Source organism: Strigops habroptila, chromosome 1, assembly GCF_004027225.2.
Source record: "Strigops habroptila isolate Jane chromosome 1, bStrHab1.2.pri, whole genome shotgun sequence".
Taxonomy (NCBI): Eukaryota; Metazoa; Chordata; class Aves; order Psittaciformes; family Psittacidae; genus Strigops; species Strigops habroptila.
The window spans coordinates 154,262,320-154,277,086 of NC_044277.2; the positions used below are offsets into that span (position 1 = coordinate 154,262,320).

Here is a 14,767-nt window from a genome sequence, read left to right on the forward strand (position 1 = left end):
GGAAATATGCCTCCTGTTTTTGAGTCACGATGGGGTTTAGAGATCAGGGATTAATTAGGTTTGTTGCCTGGAAAAAACTAATTTCCCTTAGTTATGTGCAAGGAGAGGCTCAGTTTCAGCTCCTCTTTTTCTTTTGTCTTACACAAAAGCAGCACTAACCAATTGCAGCAGAAGTGCTGAATCATTAGAGGTTCTGGGAAGTTTCCTCTCTCCCTTTCTTTTTATGTAATGTGAATTTGCATTGTTTTGCATTTGCTAAACATGCGACTACCCTTCCCCGCCCTAACTCCAAATCCTCATGTTCCCACGTCGGCACTTGTGAAACCCAAGGAATTTAGAGCACTTCTATAGATTTTCCTGAGGTTTGCTGCTGACTGACTGCAGCTTCCATTGCTTTCTTGTCTGGTAAGGACAAAAAACTTCCCAGGTTGTCACCAGATTTCCCCTCAATGTCCTTTTATAGAGAAATGCACTATAACAACTCAAGCTGTACCGTTAAAGAAGACCATAATATGGTGAACAACTGTGTCCTACACCACTTGTAAAACAATTCTTAGAAAGTTAAACATTTCCTTTTACTTCTCTATTTACTATCTCAGCTAGCAAATATCTCAGGCAAAGGCTGAGTACCCAAAAGGAAGGTGCTAACATCTAAGACGTTTGAAAGACCCTTCAAGGTAATAGAGATTCACAAATGGTCTCTCAGGTTTTTAATCTTCACAGGCTCAAGAACTTCCAGTCACAGTGAGAAGTGGAAAAGCCTCATGGAGGTGTGCATATCTTCCATATCCTGTGTTTAGTATACATCCAAAATGATAGGCAACTAGTTCTTTTGCTAATGAGCTGCAGTATAGATGAAGAAGGAATAAGGAGACTGATAAATTTGGTTTCTTAGAGTAATAAATTCCAGATCCTTGGTTTGACCCCAAACTAGATTCAGACATAACATAGCTCATAAAATCCAGTAACTTTGCTTGATGACTTCCTGATGTAAATTTGGCCTCTACTTTTCTGCTTTTGAAAATTAATGACCACAAGAGCTGAGTCTGGAATCAGGAAATGTATGAAAGTTTTTATATGAAAGTTAAGTGATTTAATATTTGACCTGTCCAGGGCTTGCAGTGGCATCATTCAGCTCTTCACAGACCAACTTCCTATATCAGAATGCCTCACACTAGGGCTATGATTATGGTTTATATGTGTAAAGATTTGCCTCACGTGTATGAACAACAATAGCTTTTACTGAATACTCTTGGAGAGAAAAGATCTTTCCAGTGAAAGGTGTGGTTTCCTGCCCTTTTGAAATCACTGCTTGGTTTTTTTTTTTCATCATTTAACACAGTGAAACTGCTTGGGTTTAGCTCATATTTGTCTCAGGTACCTTCAGGTTGCAACAAACCTGAGAACATCTGAAAGGAGAATAGGTCTATGCAGTTTTGATATTCTAAATGGTCATTTTTCCAAGCCCCTTTTCCAAAAGAACTATAGTCCCATAACAGTCATCAAGTTGAGTTAGAATTGTCTCAAACACAATGTCCTGCTTTTGCCAATAATGAGAATTTGCTGCTCAGAAGGTGACCCAGGCACGGGTCCATACGGGAGGAAGTCTCCTTCCAGCCTCTCCTACCGAGAGATTGCTTCAAACTCTGAAGTGTCCCACAGTGAAATAGCCTTTGGTTTTCTTTTTAAGATGAGTTCTGGGTTTTCTTCAAGCCCTAACAGTGGAAAAAACAATAAAACATAATTTGAAGGATTTTTCATTAAACTCCGTTGGAGTTTAATGAATTAGTGAAATTATTTTCACTAATTTCTAGCATTCCTTGTGAGATTTACACTACAACCAGCACAGTTTAAACCAAGGGAATTAATTCTATTATTTAGCTGAATTTGGATTATGGAGCTGTATTTTCACATCCACTAACAGACCAGATCTGTGTTTCATTTTGGTTCAGGTTTTTGAGTGGCAGCAATTGCCCAAATTGATAATACGGTGACCACCCGGCTTTACTTTTCTCTCTTCTGTAAAGTGACCTGGTTCTGTGCATACACCAGCTAAATGCCAGCTGGGAGGTCAGGCACACAGAGTCAGTAGTGCTTCCTACTGCACTTACCAGCTTGCCCATGCAACGCTGTTGTCCAATACTGTCCGCACACTTGTGGTGGATGCTCATCTTACAAGCCTTGCAGCGCAGTCCGTGCTTAGCGGTTGTCCCTGTGAAATGCACGGAAATGATTTATTCAGACAAAATCAATAGTTTCCGTGCATTTAACGAATGACCTGAAAGAACTGATGAGGAGGTCAGTTACAGTAGTGTAAATATTAGCAGCATTATTCGCCTCGCCTGCTTTTTTAATATACATTTATACACACATTTTCTTTACAGCCTATTTTAGGCATTTCTCCCCCAGGCTCTTTCCTAGGCTATTGTTGCCTTTAAAGATATATACTGGATGACGCTCTGTTGTATGACAGTCTTATCAGTGATGTCCCTACTTCATAAACACCAAGTAAAATCCCTTTGCTATTTTGAATGGGGCTTGGCATGAGAGCTGTGCATGGCTGAGGGAGCCGCTGAAGGAGCCTCCAGGCTCTGGAGGTGCCCTGGGGACCCAGGCCACCAGTGAAGGACCAGGTTTTGTGGGTGAGGGGTACCTCCAGGGGTGTTTGAGGGGGCTAAACCAGCTCCCTTACCATTGCTCACCCATTCACCAAGGGATTGCTGCTCTACCATCCTGGACCAGTGCTCAAAGGCTGCAGAAAGGGCTCCTTGCATGTCCCTGAGTGGGGCAGTGAGGATATCATATGTCTGACCTTGCTCTGATTCACTGGCAGTGGAAAAGACCAGCATGACGGGTAAGGTAGCTCCACGAGAAATTTTGCAACACAGAAGCAGGCTTCTCCCACTTGGGCAACAGTAGTTCTGCATTAGGCTTAACATGGACCTACTCTTAAATGTCAGAGCCAAGCCTGTTTGCTTCCAGGCAGGAACAGTCATTCGTATTCGTACACCTATAAGGCTTCCTAAACTATGCAGAAGCAGTTAAGCTGCAACAGCTCTTTTATCCCTACAGGGCTATATAAATGTAATGAGTAAGCAACATGTCAGTTCATTATCATCTACTATGAGAGTAAGAAACAAGGTAGTAAAAAAACCTCTAAAAAACTCTTGACATTTTAACCCACCCTCATTAGTCAGGCATGATAGGAATATTAGTCAGAAGGATGCTGCATCTGAAAGTACTCATGTAGCTCTTGGTTATTTAAGTAGTCAATGCCATGTACATGCTGCTCGCTTTATTCAGTGAAACCCTGTGTCTGAAAGAAGCACTTCAGGGAAGGGCTCATCAAGGTGGTGACAAAATCTGAGCCTTGACAGGACTGCTTTCAGTGGTAGAGGTCCCTGAAGTGGCCACTTTCAAGCCAGATAGAGCCAGGCTGGAGGAGCTGGGGGAGGTAGCAGTGAGCAAAGCTCAGCTGTTTCACTTGTAGGACAGGGAACTGACATCCTCCCCACCTTCCTTATGAGCCTGCTGGAGAGATGGGGAGTGGATGTGGTTGAGTGTGAGGTGCACCCCAGGGACTCTCACAGAGAGGGGTCAGTGCCTGCTACCAGCTTGTTGCTTTCTTGATCCCTCTCAGCCCCTTTTTGGTATGTGCAGATGCCTAGCCTCATTCCTGGGGTCTTTTTTCCTAGTAAACACAGGATTTACTAGAAGAACAAATCCCTGTGGGTTTTGGGTTTTGTTTGGGTTTTTTTTTTCTGTGTGGTTGCACTTGGATTACTGTGCTGTTTTTCAGTTAGTTTCTTTTCAATAACACATGCTCTAGCCAATATTGACAGCTGCGGCTTTGTGCTTTTATGACTGATGATGAAATGCTGACTCACCTTTCCCGATGGACAACAACTGACACAGTGAGAAAACAGGGCTTCCTCCACAGGTTTTTAATTATATTTACAAAGTGGAATGAAAAAAAAAGTAAATGGCATCACACTTTGCCTACGCAACATGTATTTAATGTCAGTGCTTAGACTGGGTCTAATTCTCCTCTCATGCTGATCTGTACTGACATAACTCTTAGCTGCTTTATCAAGTTGCTCCTGAGATTCACCTGAAAAGCAGTCAGTCTCACAGTCCTTTCTACTGGCTGTTACACCCTTCCAGCCATTTCATATGGTGTATATTTGTCCTTATGTGTTATAACCATGGGATCACAGAAGATACACATTTGTCAATATAACTGTGAATCCAAATGATGTGCAAAATGAATGCAAAGTACCTGTTCCGCTTTCAAAAATCAAGACCCAGCTTCTCCGAAGCAGAAACCTGTGATCACGTGAAAATCAGTAAGACCATAAATTACAAAAAGAGCAGCACTATATTCCTATTGCTGAATGTCATTTGTTACCAGTGGGCAGGTAAGTAGGGGCTTTAAAGAAAGGAAAAGTATTTCAGTCACACTCTTGAGTCTACGAGAAGTCTTTGTAAATCAAAATGAAATTCCCTATAACTACTGAAAGCTTCAATCTTTAATTCATTGTCATTTCTAACTACTTGGTTTACTGTGGGATTAGGCAGCCTGGAAATAATTTGCATATATCTCCCTGCCTCCCACTGAGGAATAACTAAAGGGTTTAAAGAAGCAGCATTTATTCTGTATTTACACTTAACTACCATATCCCAAGTTCTGAAAAAGGCATTTCTACAAGACAGATTTTCATTTTTCCCCAGGATAATGCTTTCTTCTTCAATTTCTGATCTCAATCACACTAAATCAAACCTCCTCAGAGAACCACGGCTAAGCTATTTCAAAACTGCATGCCAGAGATTAGGCAATTACATACTGGCAATGCATCAGACCCAAAAGTTCCTGAGATTCAGAACTGCGGCACAGCCACAGCCCACATTATGAAGAACAGATACACATTCCATATAGGTGTAAATGAGACCAGGGTTTGACCTGCTGTATCAGTTTTCAACCTCCCATGTAAGCAAGCTTGCTGACTTCGCAGTTGCCTGAATGGGGCTGGTTTTGGAAGGCATCCTGGTAGTTTGAAATAGGGGAAAAAGCTTACAGAACAGTGTTTCACTGCATGCAAATGAGGAAATTTCATGTCGAGATACCTGACTAACTCTTGAATAAACTTAAAAATGAGATTCTTCTGCAGCCATTTTCTTCAGATACCAGCTAATGCATCCAGACACTCGGCACTGGAAGGACACAGTGTTTTGAGAAGCAGGTCATGTTTAATAATGCCTTGCTAGAAATACTCTACGACTGGGTCAGCTCCCATTTGAATATCTAAACCTGTGGCTAGGTTTTCCAGAACAGCCATGGAAAATTGAATCTTAAACTGTTCTGATAATCTGACCTTAAATATCACCAAAAGGACAGACTGCATCACTTTCATAAAGCTAAGCTTTCTTTGGAGGAAGCCTAAATGGAAACAGGACACCTCAATATAGGTGGATGGAAAGATCTGGAGGCAGAGAGAAACAGAGGAGACAGGGCAGAATTTAATCCTCAGTCTTTATGTCTGTCTCTCCTATAAAAGTAATTTAGTAACCACTCTGCATTTCAGGAAAGTGACATTTATCCTAAGGAATGTAAATGAGAATTATATTTGTCACACACATGCAAAGTGAACCTTTGTCATCCTCTTGGTCAGCACAGCTATGGCCTCAGCACGGTTGGCTGCTTTCTGCCTGTTTCAAGACTCGACATAAGATTAATAGCTAGAGATGGATAAGAAGCCCTACAGCCTGGAGAAATGTGAAAGGGCACTGCAAATGTTGGTAACAACATGACATTATGCTGCCTGTATAGAGATAATTATGCTATACTAAAGTGGGGGAAAAAAATAAAAGAGGATAAAATGATTCTGGTCTGTAAAAGAGAGAAAGGAGAAGGGAAAGAGACACAGAGAGAGACTGTCACCTCCAGCTAACCCAGCTATGACCCAACAACTACTTTTTAGAGTTCCAGCTAAGTGGAACATGCCAGTCAGAAATTGTTTTGATTTAAAACTTACATAAATAAATACATTTAAAATTGCATATTTTCCATAGAACTTCAACTTCTGCTGTGGGAGGCTGATATAAATAATGAGTGCCTTGCCCCTTTCTCCCCAAGCACATTTGCAATTGTCACCAGAAAGCTGTCTCCATGCCAGAACCGATGGGAAAAGGAGAATTTTAAGGAAGCTGGGCCAGTACTGTAGCACGGAAGGGTTTTGGATGTCACCTTAGAAGGAGAAAGAAAAGTCCCTGAAATGGCACCGGTGCCCCTGTAGTCACCTCCAAGCCTTTGCACAACCTCCTTTCCCATCCCCTTCTTCATTTGTAATTGATTGTTTTTGAGCAAAACCTCTGATGCTCAAAGGGAGACTGGTTTTAAAAATTCCTCTATGGCTATTTCCTGCCCCCAGAGCTGCTCGACAACTTCTCGCCCTGTCCCATCCCCTGCTCTGCCTCAGTTGAGAGCTGTGGGTAGACCAGAAAATGGCACTTTCTCTGCGGAACATCCACCCCTTTAAAGTTAACATTCTAGATCCTAATTCCCCCAAATCATTAGGTTTGTAAGGATGAGCTGTGCATCCCTTGGCCTTCTTTGGCCTTCAGACTCCTGCCACCTTTGGAATTGCTCCCTTCCTCTGCCCTAATACCTGGCATCCTCCTGCCTCTTTTTCTTAACAGATGCTGGGACCCCATTGCCTGCCCCAGCCGACATTGTGGAGAGGACAGAGGCCCAGATCCTCAGCTGGTCATCAGGAGAGCTATAAATCAAAGCCTGAACCCAGATTTCCTGAGCCACCCTAGATAGCTTACTGCTGGAAGTCATTGCCATCTAATGCTAGACTGATAATGCAAGTTGCTGGACACGCAGTTGCTGGGTGTGTTGACTGATAGACAAATATTCACCTCACATAAAATTACCAGTACTATTAGCTACCCTCCCATTGTGCTTTCCACTGCTAAATACAGGACTGAGCGGATTGCTTAAAAAAGTAATAAAAAGATGACATAACGATTTTGTGGTCTGCTCTGTGTTGTTCCTAAATGGCCCACAGATAAACATCTTATGGCAGCTCTTGCTATTGCCATTTTGATGCTTCTAAAGGATCAATTTTCCTTTTTTAAGAGATGAAACTGCACTTCATGGATACCTTCTCTTTTGACCCAACTAGGTAGTCATTTGAACACTATTGCAAAGGCACTCTGTCCTGAATAACCGATGTGTAGGATGAAAAAGTTCAAAGCACACAGAGAAAACTAGGCAAAAATCTTATTTAGACATTTTTTTTCATGAATAATGGCAGCATGGGATTGACTTCAAAGGGTTCACTCTTTAGTGAGAGATATTTTTTGTATTGGTCTTCTTTTTTTTTCCTACAGTTAAATCTGTGAGTTCAAAGCATGCAGAGTTGTGGGTAGGTTAAATCAGTCACTCCTTGGGATGGAGGTACACTCTACAGAGACATCCAACAACATGTGTGAACTAGAAGAGGAACTTCCCCATTTGGGACCAAGCTGTCAGGTCTGGACCTGACACTTTGACTGGTTGGAGTGTCCCATTCCCCCGAGTCCACCTTGTGCCGGTCTAAACCAAATGGAGCGGGGGGAGAAGCTGAGACGTGTATATTTATGTTCTATAGAATAAGACTTGATATCCAACCATGGTACCTCTCCTGCTAAATTGATAAATGTTAGGTTACATGTCATTAAGAGGTGTGGGTCTATTTGAGTCCTATCCCACCCGATTTCCCCATAACAATATCCAATGTTTCGACAGCAAAAAAAGTTGCTTTGCCTGTAGGCAGGCTACAAAACAGTGCATAAAATTAGAACTGACTTCCCAGTGACATAGTTTTCTTTAGAAACGACATGCTGAGAAAAAACTGAGGCAGTAATAGGCAGGTTTTTCTTCAAGGCTGTTACAGAGAAGAAAAATATCCCTACTAAAATAAAGTACTAACTTCATGGTTTTAAATCATACACAGCAGCAAGAGGAAATGCCTTTATTCCTCTTGCAAATCAACTCTGTAGCTCCTTGACAAATGACAAAGAACTTTCAATAGTGCCAGACCTTTTATTATGTGGTTCAAGAACAATGCAACTTACTTAAAATGCAAATAAGCTTTTCCTGTCTTTTGGTGCAAAAGTGATTCTCATTCTTGATGTCTGGTGATCAGAAGAAGAAAAAATTGTCCACAAAAGGTTTTTTGCAATGCACTTTTCACATATTCAGCAGCTTTGCTATAAATGTCTGTCCCTGAAAGGAAATATCCACCTCCGTACTTCTCAAATTATCATCTCAGGTCTTTGATCATCTAAATGTTAATTAAGATGCTGGAACGCCATGATAAGTAAACTAACATCTAGATATTATCAAAAGAAACAGTCCCAGTCCTCTAAAAACCAAACAAGATAAATTATATCTAACCTTGTTTGCTCTAAACACACCCTCATATCTCAATACCTACTTTTCTAGACAATCGTCTAGACTACTGAGCCTGTGCTTGTAGACCTTTGCACTGTGTTGCTTTGCTGGGAAGGAAAATAGCTCAAAGAAGATAAGCATAGACTTGCCTATGGGAGGTGATGTTGAACTTCCCCAGACATGATGAACTGAACTGAACATGGAGAAATTAAATCTGGTGTCATGTCCCAGAGGAGGACAAGCAGAGGTCAGTGGCCTCAGAGATCTTGGCCTCAGTAATATTAGTAAACATAGTGTGTTCAATAACTTCTTAAGAAGAAGATGAAGAAACTCAGATTTCAAACACGATCTCCACGTTGGCAGACTCAGGTTTTTTGTTCCTGTGTTCTTACACGTGTTGAAATGAAAAGCTATCCAATTACAGCTTTTTGTGTGTGTGTTTGAAACACTTTGGAAAACCAGTTGAATTTTGTAGGGCCACTTATATGTGCTGATCGTTCAAGGACGTTGTACCATTAAGGAGGAGTTGGAAAACAAAAAAAAATAAATATCTGAACAAAAACCATGCTGCGAAATGAAGAGCAGGGCTCTATGCTTGCTGAAAATGTGGAAGAAGACTTGTAAAACAAAAGAAGAGTCTGTCTTCAGCAATGGGATTTAATATCCTCTCTGATCTGCTAATGGATTTTTAACATTGCCTGCTGCTCACAGAGCTCCATCATCAATTGGCTTGAAAAGAGAGGCTGCTATGTGCCAGAAGATTATGACAATTAATTAGGACTATAAAAGGTTTCCTTAAAAAAAAAAACCAAATCCTGCTATGTGAATAGTCAGTTGCTCTTTCAAACTTACTGAGGTTTTTGGCTCTTTCCTCCCATAGCAAAAAATGCTCCCTCAACAGCACAACCTGTGCGAGTGGCAGCATGATTTGCTCACACTAGAGATGATTCAGGGCACCACTGTGAGTAACTGGGCAGTTGTACCAGCTTGGTGGGATCAGTTTTCAGGGAGTTATTTTCACAGTTAGTCACAATGTGTTGCTTCTTTACATAATCTCACAATCACATTCTGTAACAGTGGTTTAGTTTTAGTTTCTCTTTCCACAGTGATTTTGAAAACAAGAAGTGAAATCGTAAATGTGAAAAAACATTCAAATGAAACCTTTCAGCCCAAGTTGAACCTTTTTAAATTTTTTATTTTTTATTTTTTTTTTTTTCAGAAGTAGTTACTTATTTCAGTGAAATCCCACAAGCTGGGCAGAAATCCTTTTTGGTTTACTACTGTCACCTGCTCAAACAGGCAATCCCAGCTTTCAACCTGAGAGAATTCAATACTTGACACATAGCAGCACTGGCCTAAAGCGCACCTACAAGTACACTTCCACATGGCATCAATTATTGTTTAAATGAAGAAGAAAATCTTCTGTCAAATGGCTGTACAGAAGTTTCTCCAGCTCAGCAATGTAGAATGAGTATTACCTGCCTGGGGGTAAAACTAAAACTTAGGCAGTTTAGGGAAGATTGCCCAAGTTGCATTTTCTTGCATTCATATTACCTAAGCAGAAAGAGCATGCAATGTTCCATGTAAGCCATAAGGATCACTGCTTTCTGAGACATCCTTCTATACTAAGGACAGCGACAAGCAACCGTGGGTAGGCATTTTACTCCACACAATGGCAATGCTCTGTTTCTTGCAAAAGCATTTCTGCTAATTGCCTCATTTTATGGCTTCTGGAACTCATAGTAAGGTGAAGCTGTCAGTAATTTCCCTTCTAGGTGATGCTTTTGTCAGCTGTGTGGCAATGTAATTATCCACATAACAGTGATACTCTGGTAGACAAAGACTCTTAAGTAGAAAAATAATGTTATGACTAGAAGGTCAGTTTCAAAGAAGATACATTTAATTTGCTTATCTGAAAACACCTGATGTCCCATGTGAGCTCAGGAAAAGTACAGCAGGACATTAAAAAAAGGAATCTTGTATTCTGCTTCATCCCTAGGTCTTTAACAAACCTTAAGCTTACCATTATGTTCTTCACTTGGGCTGATTTCAGAAGAAATTGCCACTACTGGGTAAGGTGTTTGGTATTTGTCAATGTAGTTTCTGGTCAAAAAACATCTTGGCTAACCTCACGTTAAAACACTGCTTGTAGATGTGCTGGAAATGTTTATTGTTTGCCATCTAGTTAGGCACCAAATGTTGGTCAAGATCTTTAATGTCTCTTTTCACTGAGGATTAACTGCAGCCTCATATTAATAGCAATTTCCTCAAATTATAGTGAGCTTGAAAATGATCTGGCAACAAATTTGAAACATGCTTGATGTTGTTCAACGACAAATTAGAATTTAAAATATATTTCCACCCCCTTTTTAAAAAATATTTCCACACTCTTTTCTCAGCTAAGCAGTCGCTGATTATCCCATTTACTGATAACATTCTTGCCTCCTCTCAGAGGAGGAAGCCCTCCCTAAGGATAAACAGACTAAATATTTGCTTTTCAATTATTTGCTTTAAAGTCTGTTTAACTCTTTATTAGCGAAGAACAATATTAATTTAATGCAAGGATGCTGCGTGACCCTCAGTAGCTACTTTACAAACGTGGGGCTGTATGAATTGGATATTTTTGTCATGCTTATTAAAATAGGAGTTATATTGGTGGAGCACACCTATACCGCATGTACCATATGTATTACTACCTCTTTCCATCTGGTCATCCCCACTTTATGTATTTCAGTAGACAAACTATCCACTTTCTGGAAATTGTGCAGAGTCCCGATGACATTATCTATACCTGACTAGTCTACAATTAACAGTTAACTGCATACCGTACAGTTTGATTTATGCAGTACTTCCTATTCCCAGAAGGTTTTTGTTTAGCTTTTCTTACAGGGCTCCTCTCTAAAGCGCAACTATCTATGCTTATGGAGAGTTACTAACTCAAGAAAGAAACTATAGGACAAGCTGGGTTCAATTTCAAGCTAATATGTATATTAACATTATTATTTTGCATTAATTTTTTGCAGATGTGGGTTAAAAAATGTGATGCTTTTGTTCGCCTTAAACCCTCTCACAGCAGGTCAGAGAGGACTGAAGTAATTCTCACTCACACCGATTCTTGAAAGTGCTAAGGGATTTAGGTGCCCATCAAGTGGAGCAAGAACCTAAGTCTCCTAAATCCAGGTGTGGATTTACCGGAGAGAAGGAGGAGGGAGAGACAGGGACTCCAGCTCACGTGTTATTAAACATGTGGGATGGCTCCTGTTACCAGTCACTGAGTCATTGACAAGGTTACACAACTGCCCCTTTTCCTCACAATCACAACCAAAGGAGTCTTTTGAAAACCTCTTTCCATAGAGAAGCTCTTTGTCCTCTTACATTAATAATACACAACATTCACACAGTGTTGTACTGTAGGAGTCATCAGGAAAATAGATCTGGGAAGGCTCAATTGTGACTGTACAAACCCATTAGAGAGGTGGACACAAAGCTGCCTCCAGAAGCTGCTCCAGGGGCATCTCCTTTTCACTGGCAGCCCTTTTACCCTTCTCTATAGGGGACAACTCCCATGCTGATGCAGTGGCAACACAGATCTTTTGCCACAGGGTCATGGGGGCTGGGAAACATTAGAGAGACTGAGTGGAGGAAAGGCTGAATAACGTTATTTTGCCTTTATCCTCCAAGAGAAGTCTCAGTAAATAAAAAAACCTTTTTTATATTTATATTTGTTCAGAGTCCTCCAAACTACTATAGCCTTGGAAACAGAGCTTCAGCTACTGTCATGCTTCCCAGGAAGTCCTTTACTTTGTCTAGCTGCCAAGCAGTGGTGATCAACATGTTTACCAGGCCATAGTCTACCTGGATAATGCTAAATAAAGGTAAGCCTGGATCAAACCAGAATGCCTACTTAATGGAGAGAGGCAGCAAGCTTAAAAAAAGTCAAGAATATTCTTTATGAGGGAGCCGATCAGACTGGAGGCAGAAAGCACTGTGTCATAGTTCCTGTGAAATTTTGCTATATTTAATAAGCATCCACATAAATTACAGTTACATAAACACTTCCTCAAACTACAGTTTTTCCATTACTTATTAGTCGCAGTTACCAATACTCTAAGAGAAGAGATTCAGATGTAGTGACTAAGGAAAATGGGAGACCATAGCTCCAACTGAGATCTCTTTCTCTCATTCATTCCTGCATTTGAAAAGCTGGGCCAATTTATCAACTTTGAGCCCAGCTTTATGGAGTATGGTGTATTACAGCTCTGGGGATGAAAATGACTGAAAGTTCTAATAGTCACAGTAGCACAGTGAAATAAAGGAATAAAGGCTGCTTCTAAAAGATGTGGCCAGAAAGAATTTTTCATGGCACTCTGTTGGTGGCTAAACCAGGACAGTGGTAGGAACCAGTTAATACTGAAGGGATATCACAGTTTCACTGCTTAAGCACTGTTGATTAGTAGACAGGAAGTAAACTGTGTCAGAGGTTTATTATTGGTATTACCTTTTTACATGCTGCTTAGATTTCTACATGTTTCTCTGCCTGGAACCTAGTAAGTTCCCTGAGAAGGCAGGTACTGAATTGTTTACCTCCACAGCTGCAAAGGTCTGGAGAACCTCCATTCAAACCAGAAACTTGATTGCCTAGAGACCAACTATAGATGGGTCTATCTCAGGTACATAAGCTAGTGATGACATGATCCAGAAGGAGCTGGTTTTGACTATTATTGGGCATTCCAGACCACAATTTTGTTGGGTCTTCCTGAAAGTTCGTGGCCCTCTAGCATGTCTTTCCAGGCAAAGGTACTGCCTCAGGTGCCAATGAAACAGGTGGTTGGTCAAAATTCTGCAAGGTTAAGCATGGAAGGAAACTGCTAAGTATGCTTTTGAAACACCAGGGTTGTTATAAATAAGCAGCTATTTCGTTAAAACACAGCTTTAAAGGATTAACTTTAAAGTCAGCTATTTTTAAAAGCAAAGGGGCTTATTTTTTGCTACGCTACTTATATCTGACTTAGATGGGAATACGTTAATTGCATGTAATATGCTTGGAATGTGTGGAAAAGAACATTTTTTCCATGTGAGTCAGCACAGGAAATGAACTGCAAATGAGTAAAATGTTGAGAAGTCTACAGATGGAGTTTTTTTAAATACACAATGTTTTTCAAGAGTAGAGCACTGACATCATGTTTTCTTCAAGAGTATCACAGAGATGACTGATGACACACCAGAGACTGAAGAAGAGCAAGAACTTGCTTCTGATCAGCATAGTTTCAGACTCTAACCCAATGCAACATTAAAATTAACAGTTTCGATCTTTTCTGGAGCCAGGCAGTTTTGCCTCCCCTTATGGACATTGCCAAAGCTTACCACATTCTTGCTAAAGACAGAAAATGGTAGACAACACAAAGCAAGCTCAAAGGTATTCTGGCTTGATTTTCTTTCCACAATGATGTAAAATAAGCAAATCAGTGTCTTCTAAATAATGATCTAATGATACATTCCACAAGATACTTTGATTTTCAAACTTCTCCCTTGTGGGGGGTTAGATATTAAAAGAGTGATAAATACTAGTAGTAAGAACAGCAAATGAATGGGTGTCTAAGAGTCTTACTGTGAAGAATGTTCATGGGTGGATATAATTAGGAAAAGATGTAGCCCACCATGGAGCTGAAACCTCAGTCCTAAACTAACCAACGCTTGGAGCTCACAGCAGCAGAACAGCGAGTGGCAGGAAGGAGGACAGAGTCTGCTCCAACATACTGTTGATTTGCTCTGAAATTACATGAATTATTACTGCTGACTTCACTATTAGAACTGGCAATTGTATTGGAGTATTTGATGCTGCAAGAAGGCTCCATTAATGTAAAACGGATCCTCCACACACTCCTCAGAGCTCCCCCTGTATCTGAAGTTTTCTCTCTTATGTCGTTTGGCAGAAAACTATTGCTTCTATATCAAATTTTCCTTCTGTTTACTGAGGTGGAACTTTTCCCAGCCTAGTACAGTCAGTAGGAACACTTCAACTCCAGTCTTTAACATGAGGTATGAAGCACACTTGTAATACTGCTTTTTCTTTTTTGAACTCGAACCAATAGAGTTTCTTTTGAATATGTTCCATTGCACTCTGGGATGCATGAAGAGCATTTGAATGAGTAAATGAATTGATCCTAGTATTATACTGGACTATACTGGTCCTAGTAAACATCTTCCTCTGAATGCTGAAATCGGTTACATGTATTTGGCCATTATCTTATGACTCTACCGTCAAATGAACACGTGCTGCATCCCAAAGGCAACATTTGGCTCTTAGTGCTTAACAATCAAGGAGAG

General features: G+C 40.6%; 1 protein-coding gene across 3 annotated transcripts in view; it reads right to left on the minus strand.

The window, feature by feature from the left end:
* STAC (SH3 and cysteine rich domain) overlaps positions 1-14,767 on the minus strand; it is a 67,053-nt gene that overhangs the window by 24,441 nt on the left and 27,845 nt on the right. For all 3 annotated transcript variants that reach the window (XM_030505481.2, XM_030505471.2, XM_030505490.1), the window contains one exon: positions 2,112-2,212. In XM_030505481.2, the coding sequence (XP_030361341.1) occupies positions 2,112-2,212 (101 nt within the window). The remainder of the gene's footprint in view (positions 1-2,111; positions 2,213-14,767) is intronic.